General features: G+C 42.1%; 1 protein-coding gene across 1 annotated transcript; it reads right to left on the bottom strand.

The window, feature by feature from the left end:
* Positions 1-601: 601 nt before the first annotated feature.
* On the bottom strand, positions 602-26,051 carry USP38 (ubiquitin specific peptidase 38). Its single transcript, XM_072119716.1, has 11 exons — positions 25,865-26,051; positions 22,144-22,851; positions 21,441-21,576; positions 20,334-20,463; positions 13,281-13,382; positions 12,317-12,475; positions 8,043-8,236; positions 7,828-7,921; positions 7,457-7,563; positions 4,106-5,444; positions 602-1,254 (listed from the first exon to the last, which is right to left on the bottom strand). Exons 2-11 carry the CDS (start codon positions 22,823-22,825, stop codon positions 1,096-1,098), a joined length of 3,102 nt encoding a protein of 1,033 aa, XP_071975817.1. The 5' UTR covers positions 22,826-22,851; positions 25,865-26,051; the 3' UTR covers positions 602-1,095.
* Between the last annotated feature and the right edge of the window lie 1,803 nt (positions 26,052-27,854).

The raw sequence follows: 27,854 nt of genomic DNA, 5'->3' as shown, positions 1-27,854 counted from the left end.
CGCAAGTCTGGCCACCACTGCTAGAGTGTGACGTGGTCGTATCCTAGGAAGCTATCTGGTTTCTAAGGGACAACATGACTACATTTATGAGAAATTATCTTCACACAGGAACATTTTTTTTAATAACATCTAATTGAAGAAATGTTTATATATGGAAGATTAGTGAAACTGAATGTGAGTGCCCAGACGAGAATACCCCTTTAATTCTAGATCTGTTCATCAATTACGTAGCAGCTGTCTTTTGAGGGGTAAAAAGCACAACCCATTCAATGCCATTCCACTAGAGATTTGTTTGCATTTGTTACTGGGAACAAATGTATTTGTCCATAAATAAGATAAAAACCATAAGAACATCCATGGAACCACTGTTTTACTTCAGCAGTAAGTTAACTTTAAGCTGCAATTCAGAATATTAACAATATAGAATACTTATCACACATAACAATCTGAAGGAATCTGTTTGATTTACAGTACTGCAAGGCACTTACAGAACTCTCCCTCATTTACACAGCAGATGTACTCCCTGAAGTAGTATTTTTAAAAACTCTCAAAACAATTTAGAAATACTATAAAGTTAGCATTTTGTTTTCTATATTTAAAAAAACAAAAAAAACAAAAAAACTTTGTAGAAGATCATGCATCTTCATAAAAGGCGATTTCTCTGATTTATATACAGAATCTCTTTGATGCTTTTGTGATATTTTAGTGGAAAATAACCAGAACTGGATGAAAATGCAAACCATTATTGCTTTCGGCATAGGGTGCACAATAAAGCTTTCATTATTTCAGGAAAATGTAACACAAAACAATGAGTTGTGAAAAAAAAAAAAATTCTCAGTTTTACCAATCATTACACTCTTACAATTGTATTTATAGGAGCACTATATATAGAGGCAGTTTTTTTTCTTAAAGAGGAACACACTGACGTACAACTATTCAAGTGTACAAAGAAGCTGCCTGTCAATTCAAATGATTGGTTTATACTTAGTAAAATTTGATATGTCACAGTAAGAGATTGGGCTACACAGTCTCATTGGCCAGTGTGTTTTTTTCCATCAGTGCATATGCGACAATGTACAGACAATCCTGTCTTATTCAAAAGACAAGTCTGCCAATGGTGCCGAATCCTCCTCCACCACCCCCAGTAGGGCCGCAGCTACCAGGTGGGTCATTGTCATCAAAACCATTAGGTCGAAAAGAGCAGGAAGCAGATGCTGCTTGTAGAGCCCGTGTGCGTGCATTAAGTTCTTGCTCCTGTTAAAAGAAAAAGAAAATTGTGTTAATACTAAAACATGAAAACAATAAAATATATATAGTATATACATTTAGATCTCAACAGCATATCAGAAAATATTTCTCCAAGCAAAAGGACTAGGCTCCTCAATCAACACTTCAATTGCAAGTTAAAGAGATATCCCCACAGACAAGATTATCAAATGTACTCAGGATAACATTCTCTAATTCACAGTTATTAACAAAAATACAGCATTTTACAGATGTAATTCCAACCTTTCTCTATCAGCCCTGGTGTGCACAATTTGGTTGTCCCTGAATAAAACCGTAAACTTCTGACTATAGTTGGCAGATTCCTCTAGCTTAAGTATTGCAGGAGAAGGAGGAGAGAGCACTACAGACACTTCCTGTTCCAGCAACAGCGTGCTTCTACACTTTTCTTAGCAGCCTGGAGAGGAGACAGCAGCACTACAAACAGCTCTGGATATGAGGGGAGGTGGATGCATAGCAGAGCTCACTAAGTTTTATTGATTAGGTGAGGTAGCAAAACGGATTGTGTTATTGTGTCTTATATCCATCTCATGACTGTCTGTCATGATCCGTCTCAGCTCTCTTTTTCTATGCGTCAGATATAAGTAGAATGTTCAAAAGCGTAATAAAAAGTGTAGAAAACCTGTAACCCGATAATCTAAGCACATTGTCAGCACACAGAAGATAGCACATAGGAATCAAAGTGTCTGCTCAGCCAGTATCTGCCCACTGGCTTATATACAATTTATTTTTTTTTTATGACCATCACCAAGTTATAGAAGCTAAAACAGTAACAACACTGTAAAATTGCTAAGTAATGAGTAAAAAAAAATTGTCTTTATTGTGTAAACATCACTAAGGGATTACGATATGAGAACTTTCTTTCATGTTCAAACCCCTTTTAGGAGTGAAAAAAGTTGTAATAGATTTACTCAAAGTGCAACATTTCATTTCGAAGTAAGAGGCCTTTTTTTTTAGAATCCTTTTTAATTTGATTGCTTCCTGTTTACAGTCGTGCTCAACATTATACATACCCCTGCAGAGTTTTGGCTTTCTTGGCCTTTATCAGAGAATAAGAATGATAACACAAACACTTTTTTCCACTCAAGGTAAGTGGTTGGGTAAATGGAAGCTATTTATTTTAAAACTATTGTGTTTTCCCTTTTTAAATTATAAAGACAACCAAAAATGACCCTGATCAAATGTTCACATACCCTGATGATTTTGGCCTGATAACATGCACTGAAGTTGACACAAAGGAGTTTGATTGGCTACTAAAGTTTCAGTAACATCCTCATATGTGACCTGTTTGCTTATAATCAGTGTGTATGTGCATAAAAGCTGAGTGAGTTTCTGGGATCCAGCCATTACTGCACAAATGCCCCAAGTATCTCTCCTACAATACACCAGACAGCACAGAGACCAGCCTCAAAAACTTCTGAAACAAGGTCATTTGGAGTGACGCTACCAAAAATCTAACTTTTTTGGCGACAGCCATAAATGTTCCATTTGGAGAAGTGTCAACCAGGCCTATGAGGAAGGGAAAACCATTCCTACTGTAAAACATCATCAAAGAGCCATTGTGGGGAGATCTCAAGAGCATAGGTTCTTGCAAGACAGTCCAGGAATTTACAGGAATTAGAGGCTTCTTGCCAAGAAGAATGGGCAGCTTAACCATCTGATAAAATATAAAGCCTTGTCCCCGACTACAACATAAAACTTCAAGTTGTCATTGATGTTAGAGGGAGTAATACATGGTATTGAGAACTTGGGTGAACTTTTGAGCCAGGTCATTTGGATGTTTTTGGGTGTCATTATGATTTAAAAAGAGAAAACACACTAGTTTGATAATAAATGGCTTCACCAAACCACTAACCATGAGTAGTAAAAAGTTTTTGTGTCATCATTTATATTCTCTGGAAAAAAAGACCAAGAAAGGCAAAATAATGCAGGGGTATGTAGACTTTCAAGTACAACTGTACATATTATATGGTTATAACTCCACTAATACAAATGTTATTTTTTAGCATCATAAATACTCCCCTACTAATGATAAAGGAGATCATATTATTTTACACATTGACAATGGGAGAGTGGGTCCTGAAGAAGCTGATGCTCAGCCATAATGTCTCAATTTGTTGAAAATTGGATTGGGATGTTGGATGCCAAAACGAACTAGTTATTCGTGTAGTGTGGTTAAAGGAAATCTACCATTTGTTTTTATGCATTATGAACCAAACATACCTTAAGAATACTGGAGCTACACTGATGCAGAAACCTATCCTGTTTAATCCCAGAAACGTATCTTGTCTATTCCCTGAATTGAGTGGTTTTGCTCAAAAAACAATTATAAAATTCAGGACCTTGAAAAAGCTGGATTACTTCAGCCTGCCATTGATAAACACATTACACCAAACTTTCCTGAACTGTCAAGACAGGACTAATCTACCCGAGCTGGATCACTCATACACAGCAACTAGGGGATGGTGCAGCAATTTATTACTTCTGCCTGTCAGGGACAACACAGTGATTACATCATTCTCTGAAGCAGTGCATAATTATTGGGGTAAAAGTAGAAGTGCTGGGACAGCCACAGGAGCGACAGACTCATTATCATAATTTTATAATGGTTTTTCAGCAAAACCACTCAATTCAGGGAATAGACAAGATACGTTTCTGCGTCAGTGTCGTTACAACATTCTCAAGGTATGTTTAGTTCATAATGCATAAAAGCAAACGGTAGATATCCTTTAAGGTCACAAAATTTAGTATAGGCATCTTTACTTCTTTAACATGCGATTTATCAGTTATTAAAAATCACAGGAGAACTATCATTCTATACCTGTAAATAGAGCTTATTGTCTTTTGTAATAGCATCCATAAGCTCCTTCTGAAGCGGGGGCTCTCCATTGACCCATAGTCCATGCGCAGAATTAGACTTCACATTCTCTATATCATTAGAGCTGTGCTTTTTGTATATAAGCACATAAGCCGTATCCTTTGGAAATCGACTTGTAATATTTAAAACGGACTGAAATGATGTAAAAGTCACTCTACTGTCATTAAAAAGGAACCATTCTTTTGATAGATCATTGCACGGTTTATCATTGCCAACAACAGAGTTGCAGGTTTCCTTGCCTACAATCTGACTTTGCGAAGATGCCAAGTTGCTTTTCTCTGGTTGGATACACCTTGTTGAATTAGTGACATTCCTGGCATACGTATAATAATGGCCACTTTCTGAAGACGTGCCAGAATGCACCACAATTGAACTTAATACATAAGGTAAAAGTTGGGTGCAACTAAAATCTTCAGCGCCAGATGGTTTCAGCTTTTTGGCCAAGTTTTCTCCAACATCAGGAACGTCATCAACATCTCGGTTGCAATCTCCAGAGGAAGATGATGAGGTAGTTCTTTCTACTGGCAACTCAATTACCAGAGGAATGGACACATTATCCAGAATTTTACGCCTCACGTGACATTTTGGATCATATGAAAATCTTAACAGAGTTAATATGAGGTATTCTGGCTCTTCCAAGATTTGCATAGTCTTTTCAGCATTCTGGAGGGAAGAACACTTTTCACAATGGTAACGATTTTCTCCGTTAAGGATCTCAGGAGCTAAGAAATAGTTTAACAAGTCTGTTACAGACAGGGGTTTCTCTCTCCCGCTGATTCTACAAGAGTCATTAGCACACTCCACTGTACTTTCACATGTAGCGGTGTCCAATACACAGGGGCTACTGGCCAGAACTTCACCCCCAATTGCTTTAGGCTTGGCAGGATCACCTTCTTCAGCCAATGGAAGATGTACACTCTGCGGTTCAGTTTCAGGCGAGACATCAATTTCTATACAATCGTCCTCTTTTTCTGGTAGCGAACAGATCATGTTCTGTGCAGGTTTATCGGATGTGGAAGGACAAAATGCTAAAGAAAGGTCAGAGAAGGCTTCGATCTTCTGTGAAGTACTCCTACAGTTCAGACAGCAGATATTAGTTTGGAGCTTTCCTCCAAACATGCTTTCTATTAGGGTCTTATCACCACTTCTCCAGCCTGTGTTCTGATGACGGGGAAAGTCATCTGCTCCTGAAGGTGATGATGGCTGTACATTACCATCAGTGATCATAGTATCTGGACTTGTTGCAGACAGGGCTTTGAGAGTCTTCTCCTCTTCGTGTAATCTAACAATAAAGACAATTCATTATCAGAGGAAAGTACAAGGAAAATGGAAAAGGTCATGCACTGGATGTATCAGAGTAACTTTTTCACTTCTATTTTTTACAAGCAAGATTTTGTAAACTTTTTTTTTCTTCCAATGGTCTTAATACAATCGCTTCAGCAAAGACCTTGGCAGCATTGATCTCAGTGGTTCCCACGACAGCCGTGTCCACCATTCATTACTGGAAACCAGAATAGAGATTTGGCCCAGAAAGTGGTACAAATACATTATATAGGCCAGTTCACATGAGCGTTAGGTGTTCAGTTAATTTCTTCAGTAAATAGGAGCCAACACATAGTGTTGTTGAATAGATGCAAGTCTTTACAGTGACTATACAGAGCAAAAGTATGATGGACAAACTTGCACCTATTCTATGTGTGTTCCATCACGTGTATTTTTGGCTCAAAACTGAGGATCTAACAGAGATGGGAACTGTGCCTTACCTTTGGATTTGGTTGTAAATGTACCTTTTATTTTGACAAATGCAGGTTTATTCCAATTATTATTCTTATATGATGCCAAGAGAGTGGGAACACCCAAACCTGACCAATATAAGCATTGCAGAGTGGTTCTGGGAGGAATTCATACAAGGTTCCGAATATGCCACCGAATCAATCACATCAAGTCAAACTTGTATATTTCAGTACATTGATTTTTCGGAATGAGTCAGCGTATGTCAGCCCTAATAGCACTCCATTTGTTTGGCTGGTAAAATGTTGACAATGGATTCCCTATAAGTGGAAGATTGGTTGAGGGCATGCATGGGATAAGGTTGATCACACTAAACCCATTAACATATTATACTCTGAACCTCAATCACTGTTAAGTTTATATAGATTTAGTTGGTCATATTCTGCCCCATTGTTCTCTAAAGATTAATAAATAGCTTTTACAGTTCCAATATTTGAAACAATGCTGCATCTAAAATTCCTGATGCTGCTCATCTCCCACTGGCTGATGACTATTGGCAGCAGTATATAACAGAATGTACTTGGCTCACGGGCCAGTGTCGCCTCCGCCTACTGCGGCTACTTCTTACAACGTACAGACATTCTTAAGCAAAAGTAGTTTTTGAGGCCCAATGGATACAGTATAGAAGAGAAACTCCTGAATCATGGTCTCATTCTTGAGGGTTTCCTTCAGGAAAACATAACATTATATCAAGACAGCGTTTTCTGGTTCAGACTGTACAATGACTTTAGTAATCTTCTTATATTTTTTATCCTTTTATCCTTCCTCAAAAATCAAATTTAACATGATAATAAGCCTGAAGGGCTCCTGAAGGGTGTGGTACCATAGCCCCTCTGTGCTGCAGCTTCTAAGGTTGTTACACTGTGTAGGAGCACCGCCCCCTCCCACTGTGTGCAGAAACTTCCTCCGCTGCAGTGAGATTACATCAGGAAAGAGGAGACAGTGTAACAGCCTGTGAAGCCAGAGCATGGAGGGGTTCTGGTAATTTCACCCATCATAAATTGTAAAAGTTGATTTTAGAAGGAAGAAGGCCATAGATAAATATAAGAAAATTACCAAGGATACTGTGCCTGGATCTACAAGAGAAAATATTCATGGCTTGTACTTGATTTTGAGGTTAAATCTCCTTTAAAAGCTGTGAATTTGATTTAAAAGATTCTCTGTAATCTACCTGTAATTCTATTTCCAGTATGGGATAGCAGTAGGAACAGGCATATGAGCAATGAAGCCAGGATAATTTAATTTCACTTTCCACAATGCTAGAGGAGGCCCCGGATCTGCTGATGTTTGTGCGATATATCTCATTGGACTAAATTCTAGGCAAGTTTTTTAATTTAGCCGACACAAACATTATATACAGGTCGATTTGAGACCCTAAACCACAGGTTCATATCAACCTGTAAGTGGTTAAGGGTCCCAAATTGACCTGAGAGGTCCTCTATAAAGCTCTACTGCGCCTTAAAGTAAAAAGAGTATAAAACAAGTGAAACAATTCTACTATACCTGTCTAAAAGAAATCGGAGGTACTCTGAGCAATCTTGCTGAGATCGTGGTGTAAACCAAGGTGGTCTAGAGGCCTCAAAGAAAACATGAGGTGCATATGCTTCCCTCTGTGTAAGGGGAGAGAAAAGGGAAAAATATAATAACTATTGAGCAAAATGTACAAGAAAGTTAAAAAAAACAATATATAATAATATATATAGCCCCAAAACTAAAAAAAAAATGTTCTAGAAAACAAATGAATGATTAAAATTAAGCCACGGAAATAAAAATGCAAATCTTACAAATACAAAAAAAAAAATAAAAAATCATCCCGTCCATAAAACGTGTCTTTTAGACATAATATTCTGGAGATGGTCAATTACGTTACATACCTGGGTATGAGCCAAGAATGCAAAAAGGTGCTGGAGTTTTTTCATCAAAGTGTTACACCCATTCATATTTAATGACAGCACCTGCCGCCTAAAACTGAAAAAAATTTTAAAATTAAAAGCCACAAATTAAATGTAGCATCCATTGTACAAGGATGACAAAGTCATCTCCACGTGTTTGTCATTTGCGTTACAGGTGACTAACTTTTCCTACTTACTCTGTTGCCATAAAAAGAGCTTGTAAAACACTATTCATATAACATGTATTCCCTAGGTTTATGAGCCCAGTTTTTCCAGTTTCTGATTTCCCCGATAGCCTGGGTAAACAGGAAGCTAAAGCATTGGATTGGGAAGTCCAGGCACTTTGGTTTAAGATAAGTTTGACTTTTTCTTCAGATGGTTTTGGCAAGTCCTACAAAAAAAGAAAAGTAAAAAGAAACAAAAAAAGACAATTTGTTACAACTGTATCACAAATGTGTATACATCAATTGTCCACATCCACTGGAGTTTCCCCTTTCACTATGAGCTTTTTCACTAGGACCCATTGCAATGATTAAAGGGCATCTACCACCAGGATGAAGGAGTACATGCAAATGAGCCAGAGGGGCTCCATAGGTGTTAATGGCTCATTTGTATACAGTCTTTTATCCTGGTGGTAGATGTCCTTTAAGTGTGGTCTACGGTTGTGTCTGAGCCTGACAGACAGCACGCAGACCCATTAAACTGAATGGAGCCATACACATTTGTTACCCATGAACCCTTGAATAATTTGTTTCCCGGGGTTTTCACTATGCAGTCCAGTAATTTCTGGATGGCAGACTCCTTTGACCCCCATTGGGCTAAAGTAACCTTTTAAGCATGAAACATCCTTTTCAGATATAACAGAATTGTGACACCAATCCATTAGAAAAAAGACAAAAGTAAGTGTGTATAAGTGCCAAAACTATATACAGAAAATGTTTATTTCATAGCAAAGTACCAAACAAGACACAATTTATAAACATCTAAAACGTACACCAGTACATATTACAAAGACCACTGTATCAGACCATGATAAGTCGATACATCACATTGCATAAATGAAGACAGACCTAATAATTATTTCCGGATGCCCCATAAATCAAATACGAGAGGTACAGAGAGGTGCTAAAAAGTCACCACACATAAATATATAAAATACATGGAAATGATGGCACAACCTCCAGGAATCTGACACTCCGTATCTATGTGTAGTTACCAAACCAAGGTTGTCAGCGAGGCACAAGCAGGCTAAATATATGGAAGGCAATGTGTACGAATGCCCCACGCATTCCGTCGCAAACAGCGACTTCCTTAGGGGTCCATGGACCTCGCTGACAACCTTGGTTTGGTAACTACACATAGATACGGAGTGTCAGATTCCTGGAGGTTGTGCCATCATTTCCATGTATTACATATATTTATGTGTGATGACTTTTTAGCACCTCTCTGTACACTCGTTTTTGATTTATGGGGCATCCGGCAATAATTATTAGGTCTGTCTTCATTTATGCAATGTGATGTATTGACTTACCATGGTCTGATACAGTGGTCTTTGTAACATGTACTGGTGTACGTTTTAGATGTTTTTAAATTGTGTCTTGTTTGGTACTTTGCTATGAAATAAACATTTTCTGTTATAGTTTTGGCCCTTATACACACTTCCTTTTGTCTTTTTTTTCTAATGGATTAGTAGCTATTTTTGTGTGTGGGCCTGTTTACACTATAGATAATATTTGGAGACATTGAGCTGTGCAGGTTTCTTGTGACACCACACACACCAAAACAATGTTGCCTAAACACCTACACACATCATAAGTCATCACAAGTCATAAAGAACATCGCAACATTCTGTAATATAGACTATGAAAGCCCTACTGAAAAAACACATATTACAGGTTGTTTCTGCAATAAAATATAGCACCATAAAACATTTCTACAAAATAAAAAAACATAAAATTTAACTCCATATTTATATGCAAATGAGCTAACAATAGTCATTTATATAATACCATCATATTAAAAGAAAGGATCTCACTGCATCGAGCCTGTGGTTCTGTGAGCTACAGAACCAGAGATACAGAAAGTGTGACCGTGGGGGAGATTTATTGCATGCCGGCATGTGATAAAATTCCCGCTACTCCTGATGTATTTGGCAGGGCGGCTGTGAACCTTAGATTTCTTTACAGGTCCTACTTTGTGTAGAAATACGTGCTGCATGCAAACTTTCATTTGTGGAAGTTTGTTTGCTTCTGGGAGGGCGCAGTTGCAGGGCAAGAACGTCCAGCACTAGCCGACTGTGGCATAGAAGCTCTGATAAATCTCCCCCATAGTTAAAAATGTGAGCTGCAGATAAAAATCTAATTCCTTAAAATGTCTTTAACAGCCTTACATATCACATATCATCACAAGAATGATTTTAGGTTTTGTAAAGCCCAAGATATGGGCATCTGAACTGATGCTCCAGTCTCTAAGGCCTTGGTCCGTCTGTGGATGCCCTGGCTGGATTTCACAGACCGATCACAGTGCATAGGTTGGTTACTTTGAAGCACAGACTTTTTGCATCATATATCAAACAGGGTAATGTCGCTATTTAATGTCTGCTCTGTTTTAGTCTGGTTAGTCTGTGAAGTGCAGTCTGACCAAAGACGTCAGCAAGTGCGGGACCATAGGAGCAGGACAGTCTTTGGCCCTGGTGAAAAGGAAGAAGCAGTTTTTTACCGCTTCTGCCTTCTCCTTTCAGCACTTCATAGCGCTGAAGTAGCGCTGTGCAGTGAATGCAGGAGCCAGACGACTCGGCGGTCACCCGATTATCAAACATCAGCCCCGAAGGGGATAGTTTTTTCCCTGTAACTCGCTTAAAGGTGCTCCAGTTACAGGTGAAAACTTGTAAATGAAAAAAAAAAAAACCTGTAAATGTGTCCCTTGGGTTTTTATATGTCCACCATGAGGTCATAAAAGTAAAAAAAATAAAATAATTATGAATAATTTAAAAGAATAAAACCCTTCAACACTGTAAAAACATCAACATTTGCCTGACACTATAGTCAGGATTCTGCACCAATTCTTCTTGCATTCTATCTCCCTCTAGTGGCAAGTATGCAGATTGCTTGCCATCATGATTATACAGTCTGACTCCCTCTGGCGGAGAATATGAGGATTACTTTCCAAGTTCCCCCTGGTGGCTAGTGCTCAGCATTGCAGCCATTTCCTGGTCATGTGATCTGCTCTGTGGGATGGGTTATAAATCAGCTTCCTGAATCATTAGTCTTTGCTAGAGTATTTTGCCTCTTCCTTGCACTCCAGCCCGCTACTTGCACTGTTTGATGCGGTGTAACCATGACCCCAGTGATTTAATCCTGGTCCAGCCTCTGACTTCAAACCCTGCTCCGCCATCTGCCTGTCCTCGGCCTCATATCAGTCACTACCTGGTCAAGCGTTCACCATCTGCCGCTTCCCTACTTGCTTAGTGTCCTGCTTCGGTGGGTTCACGTGAGGACTGGGAAGCTTGCAGACTCAGCACGCCAGTCCTGATTAGTACTTAGGGAAGCTGGTGAAGTGTAACTGCGAGCTTAGGAACTGCTGAGATAACTTGATTATATCAATTAACAGTGACGCTGTTGGTCATGGTCATTTTGAGTTAAATTAAAAGCTGAAAAAAAATAAAATAAAAAATTCTCCAGTTTTATGTAAGATTTAACACCCCCCCAAAAAAAATAAAAATGTAAAATTACCTCCCCCCCCCATTTTAACTATCCCAAAGTTTCACAAAAGAAACGTTGCGATTACTTTTAAATCTATCACCAGATCAAGGATTGTAAACCAAGCACACTGACATACTGGTAGGAGTTAATGGAGCCTGGAGCCCCACAGGCTCATTTGCATATTATTTAAAGCCCTTTAAAAAAAAAAAAACAAAACAAAAAAAAAAAACAAGGGCATAAAAAGCTAAAAGAACAGCAGATCCTGCCAGAATGTTTGGTTTACAATCCTTGATCTGGTGAGAGATCAAAAATAAAGTTATCAATAAGTTTGAAAATACACTAAAGATGCCCAGCCATTAAAGCCTGGTTAGAAAGGGGTTAAATAAGCGAGATTAAATGCTAGATTAGTGGTGTAAGAGTGTTGAGACCCTTTATATATGTTTTTATGGCTTGTAGGAAAGGGAGTGAAATTTATAGGTAAGGTATAAGTTGCAACACTGTTCACCAAAAAATGTAACAAACATAGTAGGAGGTGTAATGTTGGAATGTACAGGTTAAGACTGTCCAATCTAACTACAGGACAACGGTCCTTACAGAGGACATTTTAAGCATCCAATATGTGGATTTTTGGGAAAAGCGTTGCAGTTTCTTTTGTTTGGTCTCTTAGTGCCATTAAAATCTGCATGTGAATTTTATTGATCATTTCACAAAAAGAAAAAAAAAAAGGCAACTAGGTTTGATTAGTAAATGTAAACAAGAAGAAATATTACCTTAAGAGCTTCCAAAATAGACTCGTAAAGATCTGGAAATCCAGAATAGTGATAAATCATACAGTGCATCAACTCCGAAAACTGGATAAGAAAAGTTGTACTAGACGGTGGGCCATCTCTTTTAAAGGACTGAACCAAGTTAACAACGTGGGGGACAATCTAAACAAGGAAAAAAAATAAACTACTGTAAGTCAAGAAAAATATGCATTTTACCATTTTCTGTACTTAAAGGGGTTTTCCTAAGAATACAAGTTAAGCCCTACCCACAGGACAGGATAGGGCTTAACTTGCCGATTGGTGGAGGTCTCAGTGATGAGCCCCCACAGATCATGAAGACGAGGGGTCCGTTAGGGTCCTACGTACCTCAGTCAGATGCCTTGTCACTCCAAAAGAGTAATGGAGCAGACGGCCGTGCATGGAGTAGACGGAGATCCCCGAGTGCGATCACTCAACATGATGTGCAGTGCACTTTAACCTAATGCATGCATTACAGCCGGGTCCTGACGTTTACAGGTCTCATCTGACCCCAAGGCTGCCACACACAGGATTGAAAACCCCTGGTAAGCAGCATGGGGGGTTCCAATCCAGATGGGAAGTTATCTTGAATTGCAGGTGTTACGGCAGGTTGTCTGCTGTAATATACACCTGCTGCTTCTGGTACCAACTCTGCTTGTCAGAAGCATGACTTATAGTAAGGCACGCGTCGGCAAGTCACTGGTGCTTAAGCAGTACTATTACGTAAAGAGCCAGGAAGGGGTTAAAAGGCTGGCACATGCAGTTGCAAAACAAACATGGACCCAAGTATCGCCGCTGCACAATGGGAACATTAGAGAATGTAAGTATAACTTCTTTTTTCCCCTTACAATCAGCCCCCCCCCCCTTCCCGCAGACTGGATATATAGTTTTTGCAGAGCCCAGAAAACACCTTTAAGAATAAAACTATTTAAAAACACATAGGACTTACCATGTGAAAAGCCTCTGGAGAATGTTGAAAGCTGAGTAACATGTGAGAAAGAACGGCCAGAGCGCCAGGCCTCACCAGAGGAAACCAGAGTCTGTTAAATACCTATAAAAAAAAAAAAAAAAAAAAAAAAAGTTAAAAAAATAGTAAAATACATGAAAATAATAAAAACAACAACAATATCAGTATTCTGTCTGGGCTCTGTATGCTAGATTTACCTTCATATAAAATTTAGCAAAAACCATTTTGTTCATTAGAAGTATAACTTCAGGATGCAATATGTCAGAAAAAGCTTCTTTACCCTTCTCTTCTTCTCCAGAGAGAAGAAACAATACTGTATAGCCTGAGAACATAGGCTGGTCAGCAACACTTTGTAGCCCCCTAACATCTGAGCCATTGTGTTAATTGTTATAGTAACTAATGTCATCAGCAAATAACGCAAAGAAGGCCTCAAAGTCTAAAAAACCAAAACCATTATTTGCTAAAACAGCAAAATAGGTCAAATGATGTGCAATGGACTCCTCTTACTGCCTCTGAGCTGTACTGGACAAATGGTTGCTAATAGTTTTAACTAGTTGCATAACTTGAAGCTAATGAGCCCCCGCCCCCAGTCTGTGCCAGGCCCTGACTATAATGTATGGTTTACACTCACCGGCCACTTTATTAGGTACACCATGCTAGTAACGGGTTGGACCCCCTTTTGCCTTCAGAACTGCCTCAATTCTTCATGGCATAGATTCAACAAGGTGCTGGAAGCATTCCTCAGAGATTTTGGTCCATATTGACATGATGGCATCACACAGTTGCCGCAGATTTGTCGGCTGCACATCCATGATGCGAATCTCCCGTTCCACCACATCCCAAAAATGCTCTATTGGATTGAGATCTGGTGACTGTGGAGGCCATTTGAGTACAGTGAACTCATTGTCATGTTCAAGAAACCAGTCTGAGATGATTCCAGCTTTATGACATGGCGCATTATCCTGCTGCAAGTAGCCATCAGATGTTGGGTACATTGTGGTCATAAAGGGATGGACATGGTCAGCAACAATACTCAGGTAGGCTGTGGCATTGCAACGATGCTCAATTGGTACCAAGGGGCCCAAAGAGTGCCAAGAAAATATTCCCCACACCATGACACCACCACCAGCCTGAACCGTTGATTCCATGCAGGATGGATCCATGCTTTCATGTTGTTGACGCCAAATTCTGACCCTACCATCCGAATGTTGCAGCAGAAATCGAGACTCATCAGACCAGGCAACGTTTTTCCAATCTTCTACTGTCCAATTTCGATGAGCTTGTGCAAATTGTAGCCTCAGTTTCCTGTTCTTAGCTGAAAAGAGTGGCACCCGGTGTGGTCTTCTGCTGCTGTAGCCCATCTGCCTCAAAGCTCGACGTACTGTGCATTCAGAGATGCTCTTCTGCCTACCTTGGTTGCAACGGGTGGCGATTTGAGTCACTGTTGCCTATCAGCTCGAACCAGTCTGCCCATTCTCCTCTGATCTCTGGCATCAACAAGGCATTTCCGCCCACAGAACTGCCGCTCACTGGATGTTTTTTCTTTTTCGGACCATTCTATGTAATCTCTAGAGATGGTTGTGCGTGAAAATCCGAGTAGATCAGCAGTTTCTGAAATACTCAGACCAGCCCTTCTGGCACCAACAACCATGCCACGTTCAAAGGCACTCAAATCACCTTTCTTCCCCATACTGATTCTCGGTTTGAACTGCAGGAGATTGTCTTGACCATGTCTACATGCCTAAATGCACTGAGTTGCCGCCATGTGATTGGCTGATTAGAAATTAAGTGTTAACGAGCAGTTGGACAGGTGTACCTAATAAAGTGGCCGGTGAGTGTATATTATTTGTCTGCTGATATGGGAAAGTGACACCTTATGGGCCCGCTTACGACTGCATCCTCTGCACCCCCTCAAGTTACGCCCCTGGATTTAGCCCTCTTGCTTCCACAGTGACAAAATGAAGAGATTAGTCATGTGAGCCAGCAGTCAGTTTAACATGGCCAAACTTTTCCACTTTGAGGAACATAATGGTAAATTGTTGGTGTGAATTCTTTATTGTACATATACTTTAATGATACTGATGAACTACTTTTCCACTCAAGTAATTTATAATTTGTGTCTAGGTGTAGGGGGCAGGATATTAGGTATTTTACCAAAATACGTCTATTAATAGTTCTACACCGTTTCTTGTCATGTAAAGTGAAGCTTCCTGTCTTTTACCTCATCAGCCATAGATTCCTGTTCATAAAATGGCTGCAGAAGGAGGCCCATGTGATCTCTATCTGTCCCTAAGCAATCGCCCTGCCAGGCCCTTGTTCTTATAATCATGAATATCATCATAAGGTCCTGTCAGGGTGTTTGTTCATGGATGGACAAGATCACATGACCCTCCATCTGCGGCCATTTTGCAGTCAGTAATGCCTGGCTGATGAGGTAAAAGACAGGAGGCAGAGGTCGCACTAACTGTTTTCTAGAAGGGTAAGAATACTCCTTTCACGATTTTTGAGGAGTATTTTTAGCCGAGGAGGAGTATCAAATTTTCAGCGCTACATATAAATAACTCCTAGGCCGTAGTTTCACGCTTGGCAATTATTTTGAGGAGTAATGGCGCCTCATAATGCGTCTATGACACTTGGTGAGGCGTTAATGCGACCTCTGACAGGAGGTTTAATTTTACAAATCAAGAAAGCAGAGAAGAACTTTTAATAGATTTTATTGATAAATTGATAAATTACATAATACCCTGCCCCCCACATATTACAAAAACACAAGGTAAAGTGGCAAACCCCTTTAAGTTACATACTGACTATTTTTAGGGTGTGCCTTTTAATGAAAGTAACCCAGTTCCTTAAAAGGGGTTGTCCTGTCACAACACTTGCTTATCCAATGCAAAAGGGAGCGTCAGGTTAGATGTGTATTCTGTGCTCCAATCACTTTGAATGGCATTAACGGAAATAACCGAGCATTTTCCTAGGCAATCCCCCGGGAAGACTAGAGCAGCAGATGCATGTATTTAGGGGTACTACAGACCCCCATTCATGTTATCTTTGGGGATCACACCACTAGGTCCCTCTGTGATAGGAGATAACTTGTTGTGACTGGACTATTCCAGACACACTCCATATTGATACGTCACAAAACCACAAAATTCACCAGGGCAGATGAATGCAGTAGTGGGACATGGTGGTGTAGATTAATAGAATTCAAAAATTGATAAGAGATTTATGTTCTGGGGATAAAGTATTATTCTGCCTGAGTAGAACACTTTAAAATATATAGTCTTTATTTAGAAACCTTAAAAATGGGGCCACTCTTCAGCCACTATGCAAACACAAAATTCAGGCTTTCAGCATGTATTAAAGGGAGGTAGGATCACAATTTAGGATCCCGTTCATTTTAATGTCTCCCCCTACTGCTGACTAAGATGCTGCTTATAGTACTAGCAGCCGTGCTCGGTCTAGTTGTGGGTACAAGCACTGTGCCGATTAGCGGAACCAGAGTCACAACTGATGTAGATTGATAACCAGTTGTGAATTCCGCCTATACACCCACTGCCTGACGCGTTTCGCGTCAGGCAGTGGGTGTATAGGCGGAATTCACAACTGGTTATCAATCTACATCAGTTGTGACTCTGGTTCCGCTAATCGGCACAGTGCTTGTACCCACAACTAGACCGAGCACGGCTGCTAGTACTGCAATATCCTGTTCTGGGTATTGCGTCATCAGAGGCATGTAGATGTTAACTGGGTGTGTGTAATCGCGGCTGCACACAGCATATTTTTCATAAGTGCAGCCGCCGGCGTCTATCAGGCACTGTTGCGGCCGTGCGTGCGCGGTATATAAAGGAATCGTTCCACCCCCTCTCCTGTACTGGGCGGTCCCATTCACTGGTCCACCAGAGGGCAGTGGGCGTTCCCTTCATAAGAGGGCTCGTCCTTGGCAGCCAATCACACTGTCCAGGGCTGGATCTGGGCAACCAATCACATGGGCCCAAGATCGGCGACAGACTGAGAATACTTCAGCATGTCAGCGAGAATAACTATAAAACAGGACAGCGTCATCTCCCACATAAGGTACATATTAAGTATCTAATCAAGTGGTCCGTGACATTGTGTTAGCTCTCCCGTTAGTTATTCAATAATAAAATGTGTGTGGGGGATCGTATTGCGGCATTAAACATCCAGTATGGACACAGACAGTCAGATTTAGCCCAGAGGCCAGAAAGAAAAGAAAATTACATACTTTGAATCCAGTATAGTATTATTCCATGTACAATATAGGGTGTAATATAGGATGGAAGAGGATTGGATACCTGAGATACAGAGCAATGCTCATCTAGATGTGATACAGAGGCATACACAATTTAGTTGGACTGGTATATGTAGGTAGTCGATAGAAATTGATTGAAATCATTCTTCCCTTCATTGGAATGGAGAATGAGTGTAAGAGTCACTGATAATGTGCTCTACAAAAAGCACGAATAAATGATCAGATCATTGAGACCAAAGGGTTTTTCTGTAGAAAGAATACAAATCCATCTGGCCTCACATTGGAGCAGGATACGATCATAATCCCCTACACATATAGGTGGTGTCACCAGTCCCACTCCTTGAAATTTGATACTCTGCAGGTCTCCCTCATGTTCTTCCCAGACATGACGGGCGATGGTGGTATCATTTCCATTTTTTATATCCCTGAACTGCATTCTGATCCGTACCCGAAATTCCCTGTATGTTTTTCCCACATACTGGGTTCCACATTTGCATGTCATCAGATATATGACTCCCGTGCTCCTACAGTTAATAAATTGACAATTTCTAAATGTCTGGTGAGTCACAGAGCTTGTTACTGATGCACTTGGGGTGATAAATTTACATGCTTTACAAAATCCACATTTGTGCGTGCCCAGGGGGGGGGGGGGTTTGGGAGCCAGGTTTCCTGTGTACGTGGTAGTAGGTGGCTATGAATCAATTTATCTCGGATGTTCTGGCCTCTCCTGCATGTGATTTGCGGGAAATCACCAATCTGATCACCCACATCCGGGTCCAACTTCAAAATTTTCCAATGTGCTGCCAAAATATCTCTGACTTGTTTAAAGTGGGAGTCGTAGGTTCCTATAATACGTGTTTGGGTTTCTGACTCCACTTTTGGTTTGGGGGTCAGGAGGGTGTCCCTGTTACTCTCTATCGCATGATGATGCGCTGTTTTCAAGATAGTATCGGGATAGCCTCTATCGTGGAACCTTGACCTCAATTCAGATGCTGCCGACAGATATTCTGCCATATCCGAGCAATTTCTCCTAGCCAGGAGATATTGCCCCTTGGCTATTCCTTTCTGTTGCTGTTGTTTTTCTATATATCTTGGTGGTCAATCTTCCTGAGTCAGATTTAGTAATTGTCAGGTCCAAGAAAGAGATTGTATCTTGATGAATCTCGTATGTCAAGAAAAGGTCAATCCGATTGGAGTTAAGGATGGTCACAAATTCCTTAAATAACTCCTGTGGTCCCTTCCATAAAAATCAGGACATAGTCTATAAATCTTATCCATAGCAGGATATGCGATGTGTAAATTTCCAAGTCCTCTTTAAAAACATGTTCTTTCTCCCACCAGCCCAGGAAGAGGTTTGCATATGTGGGAGCAAAGGGCTCCCCATTGCAACCCCCCTGAGCTGGTGGTAGAACTTGCCATCGTAGGTGAAAAAATTGTGCCCAAGCACAAATTTGAGTAGTTGTAAGGTAAATTCATTGTGGTCATTATATTGGGTACCTCTAGATCTAAGAAAGGTACCCACGACATGATATCCGGCTTCATGTGGGATCGAGTTATACAGAGCTTCCACATCCAGACTTGCTAGATGGGTCTCTGTATCCACATGTATCCCCTCAATGCGATTGAGGACATCCATTGTGTCTCTCACATAGGATGGTAATGTTAAAACATAGGGCCTTAAAATCTGATCCACATAGAGACTCGCATTTTGGGTCACACTGTCTATGCCCGATACAATAGGGCGACCCTTAAGGGGATTACACCCCTTGTGGATCTTGGGGAGCCCGTAAAATGTGGCTATTTTGGGGTACGTTGGCTTCAAAAACCCCAGCTCCGCATCACTAATCAGATTCTTATCTCTCCCTCTCTCCAAGATGTTTATCAAAGCATCCTTAAAAGGTATTCATGGGTTTCGCGTCTAGTACTCTATAACACTCCCCATCCCCTAGAATGTTTTTACACATCTTAATATATTGCGCACGGTCGAGGATGACCACGTTACCCCCTTTGTCCGAGGGCTTGATGACAATAGAATAATCGTTCATCAAGCCCCGGATACTGTCATTCTCTTCTTTACTGATATTCTGATGGCTTCCACAATCTTCCCGATTCAAAATTCTCAGTTCATCAGTTACCAGGTTCAGAAAGACATCCAGGGGTGAATCATTGTTGACCGGGGGAAATTTCTTAGAAGGTCTTTTGAGGTTGGTAAAAGGCCCTTCACCTATACCCCGTTCATTTTCATTTGCCAGGGTTGTCATTGTGTCTAGACATTCCAGGTCACTTTCTTCCAGACCTAGCTCCTGGCATTGTCTCCTACTAAGCTTCCTGATGAAAAGTTGGACATCCTTCACCCAATTAAACATATTAAATCTTGGTGTGGGAATAATAGATAAACCAAGGCTAGGGAACGGGATCCTAAATTGTGATCCAACTTCCCTTTAATACATGCTGAAAGCTTGAATTTTGTGTTTGCATAGTGGCTGAAGAGTGGCCCCATTTTTAAGGTTTCTAAATAAAGACTATATATTTTAAAGTGTTCTACTCGGACATGGTGGTGTAGTTGTCTGGGCTAAAAGTGACCCTTGCCACAAACTAAGCATAACGAAAAATAATAACACGTTGTAGAACATTCAATGAAATTACTTAAAAAGTTGTAAAACAGAAAAACAAACAAAAAAAAAAACAACTTTATAATACTTTATAATAGATTTTTCCCCTGAAATGTACAGTTCAAGAAGAAACAGATGTAGTCGTTTACATACCAATTCAATTTTGAGCAATGTGACATCAATGAGAATGGTAAATTTCTGGACAGCAGCCAGTCCCTTCAGCAGAGCAATCACCCATGTTTCCACATGCTGTGCTAGAGGCCAGGAAAGCCAGTCAATCATCCTTAAAAAGAGAGGGGACAGCATGTTCTAAATACTATTCAATAACTAATTAGAGGATTTGTCTAATGATGGATGTACTAATGAGCCAGGCTGGGGAAGTAAACATGGTTCTGTATCAATTGGGATATGCTGCTGCGCACAATGTGAGCTCGGCCAAAAGCCCATCAGTGTGACACAAGACAAAAAACAGAAAAGTGATTAATAAAAAACGGGCAATGGAGAAAAGCCATTTCTGCTCATCAATAGTGAATAAATGGTTAATGCTTAAAAGCACAAATCCTTTCTGTCCTGTGTGCTATGGTTACCAGAACAAAGGTTATATTAGGGAGACACTGACTCAGGTATGTAAAGTGTTGGCAGAGAAGAGAGAGTATCATAGACTGTACAGCTTTTTTTGCTTTTATCAGGGAAGTTAAGCAATATTGAAAAAAAAAAAGTTTTTTGCTGGAGTACTGCTTTATAGAGGATTTCCAGTAATGTAGACATATGAATGCGTGTAAAAATAGGATGAAAACAGGGTCAGGTAGGAAGAAGAGCGAGTGAACCACAAAAACGGGTAGGAATTTTACTTCCTTTATGTTTTTTCTGTGCTGCCGCACAGCTTGGTGCGCTCGCCACACTGTGAATGTGTACAATAGACCTCTATGTTGGCCACCATATATGTTCGTGTGCATGAGAACTTACTCCGCCATGGCTTCTGTGTTGCAGTTCTGCAGGCTTGGCGGCACTCCCATCCATGTTAAGCTATTGGCAAGATGGGGGAACTGTGACATCCGATTACCCACAGCAGTCCCAAGACCTATGGCACTCCCAGGTCAGTCAGGAGAGTCAGCAGTGCTGGAACTGGGAGCAGGGTACGAATTCTATTTGTTTTCCCCTTGACATCTGACAAACCTCTTCACAGCCATATAATTAAGGCCATATCCCTAAAATGGACTGCAGCTTTACTACGAGAGAGGGATATGTAACGTGCCATACCTGCAGAGAGCTTGGGTCATACTGGCATCTTTTACATTAGGATCTGTGGTCAAACTTCTGATAAGGACAGTAATCATCTGTAGAGGAATATGCTGTACCAAGCTGGCCAAGGCAACAGATGGTTCAAAGGAAGCATCTGTAACAAATAATCAGAAATGCATCAAGTTACAAACTTTGCTTCAACATCAATACGGCACAAAATTTTTAAAGCAAAAATAAATAAACTCCAAGTTTCATTTCTTTGCATGAGGACTGAAAAATGTTACTGAAATGTAAACAGAATTACTACTAGCTGCAAACATTTTTATTAAGGCCGAATATGTCACCATAAATATGGTCGAAAATCTCTGATATGATCTAGTAAAGGAGGTATGGCTAGACAACATCAGTCTTCCCTGACCGCAGCAAACCCAAGGTTGACAAGATAGTGGTCTAAAGTGGACTCTTTGCAGTAGCTTTCTTCTCCAGCTCATAATGGGGGTCCTGGATCAAGGATCTTTGGGTGCTTTGATATTAAAGGACATAATATATATCGGTATTTTTTTCCCTTTTATGAAGATTAGTCCTCTCTCAATGGGTTAGGAGAAATCCTGTGGATTCACCATGGATTTCAGACTGGATTGAAATGAACAGCTACAAACATTTACTGAAAGATACATTTCAGAATATACACACAGCACAAATGGATCTATTCATCTCTTACCCGTGGAAGAAATAATAGCAAACACTTCTTGTAGGGATGGAAGCAAAGTGCAGGGTTCAGCCTTCCAGATATTCTGTAGCAAGCTACTAACTTTGGTGACTTGAGAGACATATTCCCGTAATTCCTTTTCTAGCGTTGAAATACATTGGAAATGTCCAATGGTCCTAACAAGTTGCTGGCAAAAGGAGATTGACATTTTACCTTTGGGAACACATTGTACAAAGTCACTTAGGAGTTCACTCAATCTAGCACAAAGCAATGGCTCGGGTCTTTCACAAACTATCCTCAGAACCTCCACCTGGAGGACAGCAAAAATGTCCAGGACAGAGGGGCAACTCATGATCAACTTGAGTCCACTGTGAATGTAGTCAATGATTGCTATATCCTTCCGGTCTAGAGACCCATAGCCTTCTTGTAAAAGGGTAATGACAAAGTTTCTATTGAAAAAGTTCTCAAACTCTGTACGGTGGTATCTGGCATATGCCTCCAAAACCTGGTGCCCAACTTGCTTCTGGAAACAGTCTTCCCCCTCCAATACCAATCGGGTGGTTACGGTGAACATAGCTTTACATTGCTCCTCGTTGATAGAGTTCTCCGCAGATTCAACAACCTTTTTCACAATTACTTTCTTTACGTTCACAGGATGAGAAGAGGTCACTAAACCTTCCAAAATTTTGTCCATTTTCACCTGAAAAGCAAGACTTGCATCTGAAAAACAAAAACATACAAAATCAAACATGAAGACATTGTAAATGTTACACTACAGAACTGACAATGTAAGAGGGTGTCCAGTATTCTGTAGATTTTAGAGGTACAAGTGACCTCTAGTAAAAATGTAATTTTCCATCCCAGCATTCCAGATCTAGCTGTATATTGCATTCTGCACATTAGTAGTGCCACAACTTCATTTCCCTAGCTTTCTTTTCCGCTTCACTTTGCCATCAATCCCAAGATACCTCAACGGAGTATGAGATGAACATTTATAGAAAGAACCATCTCTGAAACCTGGGAGTTTATTGTGAATATCCTATCATCCATATTCTTAATATCATTATTATACAGTTTGGAAGGCAGTGGCAGAGGCTATTAGGAATAATAAATGAAGCACGTTAACTTAAGAGTCATGTTGTAAAGCTTTCATTAATTCATACCTCTCACTCGCCTGATCCCGCCAGTTGATCTTGCAGAGAGCCGGTGATGTCACGTGGCTTTCTGCAAATCTCAATATCAACAGGCAGGATCAGGCACGACTTTGAGGGGCTTGAATAAATAAAAAGCAGACAGAGTCAAGAGGCGCACAGGTGACGGAATCCTGAACGCCTCAGGCTAATTTTCATATTTTTAAATAGTCTATTTTATACAATTACCCCCATTATGGGTTGTAATAATAGTGACTGCAGTAATGCAGGCGTTTTGTAAAAGCAATGTTAAAGAGAACCCGTCATGCAAAATAACCCCCCTAAACTAAATATATTTTCATAAACTGCCATTAGAAAGCATTGCCTCTATCCCTTCATTGTCCCTCTACATGCCTGTAAACCTAAGCAATGAGGTCCTAAAGCTGTATGCAAATGACCTGTGAAATGTCCAATGAAGCATTAGCATATTCAAGCTGTCCACTCTATTCATGAGTGGGAGGCACAGCCACACCCCCAGTGCATGACTGACAGCCTGTATAATGGTGTGAGGCTGTATAATGGTGTGCTTCCTGGTGCTGATGGCCACACCCCCTGCAGCCTGTGTGTGTATAGGAGAGATACAGCAGCTCCATGCAGCCATGTTACAGCAGAACATGTCAGATTCATGTGTAGCTGATGTCTGTGTCTCTCACCTGTATTATAGGAGGATGCAGCATGTCAGCAGATGCAGCACACACTAGCAATGCTTTACTATACATTACACACAGACATGAGCAGGGGGAGGAGAGGGGAGGGGTAACATCACTGCCTCTGACCATGTGACCAGCCTCATTTACATGATAAAAAATAGATGATTTTACAATGAATAATGTATGAAATAACTAGATAAAGGCTGGGATGGAATCCTTGTGAACAAGTAACAGAATATTCTTTTCAATGTTGCAATCTGCAATGACCAAGCGCATTTGATTTAGGGCTCTTTTACTGAAGCCATTTCAGCTTACGGACACATACAGATTGGTTTTCTCTTCCTGGCTTCAGTGATTTTCACTGATCCCTTACTAAACCATTCTTTGCAATTCACTTTTTCACACTTTCTACTTTTCAGTTTTTTTCTACTGATCCAATGTGGTCAATGAACACAAAAAGGTCAGGTTCTAAGATCTTTTCCATTGACCACTGATCAGTGGGAAAAAAACCCCCTGAAGTTTGAACATGCCCATTGAAAAGAATGGTTCAGTATCGGTGAAAAATTACTGAAGCCAGCAAGAGAAAACCAATATGTATGTGTCCATAAGCTGAAATGGATGACTGATGTGAAAAGAAACACCAATATATCTATATATATATATTTTAACAACAATCATCCCCATGTCTTTTTATATTTCTACGGCCCTGCACCAGCCATATATACAAAGAGGTTCTGGCCTCCTGATATATCTGGAAAGGCATTGCGATTATTTAAAAGCTTGTCTGCTAGAAAACTGGCATGCAAGCCTTGATAAATCTCCCCCTTTAGCTACTATCTGGACAGACTACGTATATACAAAACAATTGCAGGACTTGCCCTGTGCCATATATAGGAATGCAATATTGCTGCAGGAAAGTCATCTGTCCCGGAGGGGAAAAAAAAAGGAGATGTTACCACAAGATTTAGGACATGCATCATCCAGGTGAGACTCCAAGCCATCACTAGGACAGGGGTTGTGAATGGGGTAACAGGTTGAGCAGTGATACTAGTGCTCTACTCATTCTATATAGCAGTGGTGGCGAACCTATGGCACTGGTGCCAGAGGCGGCACTCGGAGTCCTCTCTGTGGGCACCCAGGCCTGGGGTGATGGCCTGGGTGCCCACAGAGAGGGCTCCGTGAAGTTCACCAGACAGGACTCAAAGAATCTTCCTACAACGATAGGTGAATTTGCCCTCCTCCTTTCAACTGTGTTGGTGTCTTTACGCGGCTGAATGACTGAAAGTTGTCAATGAACATAGAGCAATACATTACTGCTAAAAGTGCTGTGCTGGCACTTTGCAATAAATAAGTGGTTTTTGTTTGAAGTTTGGGCACTCAGGCTCTAAAAGGTTTGCCATCACTGGTATATAGAATATACAACTCAGACTCACCACCACCACTAGAATAGGACATCAACACACTAATCATCGGGGCATAGCCCTTTAAATGGTGGCCACATATTCTGGAGCACAGTACAAACTGATTTTATCTTCTATATAGACGGGATAAATGGAATGGTAATAAGCCGAATTTCACCGCCACGGGCAGAACTTCTAGGATGGGACAAGTCAATGGTCAGGGGGATGAAGGGATGGATGAGACAGGAGTGATCAGGCACAGGGACCATGGATTCTCCCAGATCCATGGCGGATACAGGTCACCGATTTACCAGACCTGAGGAAGTAATGCGTACAGCACCGGGCACTAGGGGCATGTGAGGCCAGACCCTGAGCTACTGCCCCTGTGTGCTGCCTTATCAGAGCAGGAGAAGTAACATGACTGGACACAATCCAGCGAGTCCATAGGGAGCCCTTGCCCCATGGCAGATGTCCCCTCCGCCCGCACACTTACCTGTCAGTGACACGGCACAGCTGGGCCTGGAGCTTCAGCATCAGGCGGCGGCTCACACAGCGACGTACAATATCTCCTCCTGGTAATCGCCACTATTATTCACTCTCTAGATACCGTTTCCTAGTGGGCGAAAGGACCTGCGATGACGTCACGATCACGTGACCAGCCGGGTGTGGGAGGAGCAACTCTAGAGTTTACATGGAAGTGCGGGCTAGAACAGGAAGAGGCTGGTGTAGCGCTGACACTGGGGGAGGAGAGAGGATACACAGGAACAAGGAGAGGGACCGGGGGGTACAGGCTGTGTGCGAGCAAGAGGCTCATATGTGCCAGAAGGAGAGGGATGTAGGGGTGCCGGCAGCGCCAGAAAAAGACGGGCATAGGGGTGCAGGCTGTCCCAGGTGGGTCATGGTGGTCCAGACTGTCCCAGGAGGAGGGGGGGGGCATAGGGTGCAGATTGTGTGAGGAGAGGGATGTAGGGGTGCAGACTGTGCCAGAAGAAGACGGCCTTGGGGTGCAGGCTGTCCCAGGAGGGTCATGGTGGTCCAGACTGTCCCAGGAGGAGGGGGGGCATAGGGGTGCAGGCTGTCCCAGGATGAGGGGGGCATAGGGGTGCAGGGTGTCCCAGGAGGGTCATGGTGGTGCAGACTGTCTCAGGAGGGTCATGGTGGTGCAGACTGTCTCAGGAGGGTCATGGTGGTGCAGACTGTCCCAGGAGGGTCATGGTGGTGCAGACTGTCCCAGGAGGGTCATGGTGGTGCAGACTGTCCCAGGAGGGTCATGGTGGTGCAGACTGTCCCAGGAGGGTCATGGTGGTGCAGACTGTCCCAGGAGGGTCATGGTGGTGCAGACTGTCCCAGGAGGGTCATGGTGGTGCAGACTGTCCCAGGAGGGTCATGGTGGTGCAGACTGTCCCAGGAGGGTCATGGTGGTGCAGACTGTCCCAGGAGGGTCATGGTGGTGCAGACTGTCCCAGGAGGGTCATGGTGGTGCAGACTGTCCCAGGAGGGTCATGGTGGTGCAGACTGTCCCAGGAGGGTCATGGTGGTGCAGACTGTCCCAGGAGGGTCATGGTGGTGCAGACTGTCCCAGGAGGGTCATGGTGGTGCAGACTGTCCCAGGAGGGTCATGGTGGTGCAGACTGTCCCAGGAGGGTCATGGTGGTGCAGACTGTCCCAGGAGGGTCATGGTGGTGCAGACTGTCCCAGGAGGGTCATGGTGGTGCAGACTGTCCCAGGAGGGTCATGGTGGTGCAGACTGTCCCAGGAGGGTCATGGTGGTGCAGACTGTCCCAGGAGGGTCATGGTGGTGAAGACTGTCCCAGGAGGGTCATGGTGGTGCAGACTGTCCCAGGAGGGTCATGGTGGTGCAGACTGTCCCAGGAGGGTCATGGTGGTGCAGACTGTCCCAGGAGGGTCATGGTGGTGCAGACTGTCCCAGGAGGGTCATGGTGGTGCAGACTGTCTCAGGTGGGTCATGGTGGTGCAGACTGTGCTAGGAGGACGGGGGCAAAGGGGTGCAGGCTGTCCCAGGAGGGTCATGGTGGTGTAGACTGTCTCAGGATGAGGGGGGTATAGGGGTGCAGGCTGTCCCATGAGGGTCATGGTGGTGCAGACTGTCTCAGGATGGTGATGGTGGTGCAGACTGTGCTAGGAGGACGGGGGCAAAGGGGTGCAGGCTGTCCCAGGAGGGTCATGGTGGTGTAGACTGTGCCAGGAGGAGGGGGACATAGGGGGACAGGCTGTGTGAGAAGGAGAGGGATGTAGGCGTGCAGACTGTGCCAGAAGAAGAGGGGCATGAGAGTTCAGGCTATGCAAAGAGGAGGGGGGCATAGGGTGCCGATTGTGTGAGGAGAGGGATGTAGGGGAGCAGGCTGGGCCAGAAGGAGGGGGCATCGGGGTGCACGCTGTGTCTGAAGAAGACGGGCATAGGAGTGCAGGCTGTCCCAGGAGAAGGGGGGCTTGGAGGTGTAGGATGTGTGAGAAGGAGAGGC

Source organism: Engystomops pustulosus, chromosome 1 (assembly GCF_040894005.1).
Source record: "Engystomops pustulosus chromosome 1, aEngPut4.maternal, whole genome shotgun sequence".
Lineage (NCBI taxonomy): Eukaryota > Metazoa > Chordata > Amphibia > Anura > Leptodactylidae > Engystomops > Engystomops pustulosus.
The sequence above is the reverse complement of the archived record's forward strand: the minus strand, read 5'-3'. Positions and strand labels throughout refer to the sequence as shown.

Excerpts from the sequence above, each read along its gene's own strand:
- USP38 (XM_072119716.1), bottom strand. The coding sequence starts at position 22,825 with ATGGACAAAATTTTGGAAGGTTTAGTGACCTCTTCTCATCCTGTGAAC. Across the intron at positions 7,564-7,827 it reads CATTCTTGGCTCATACCCAG|AGGGAAGCATATGCACCTCA; the intron begins GTATGTAACGTA and ends CCCCTTACACAG. Across the intron at positions 5,445-7,456 it reads CTCCGATTTCTTTTAGACAG|ATTACACGAAGAGGAGAAGA; the intron begins GTATAGTAGAAT and ends CTTTATTGTTAG.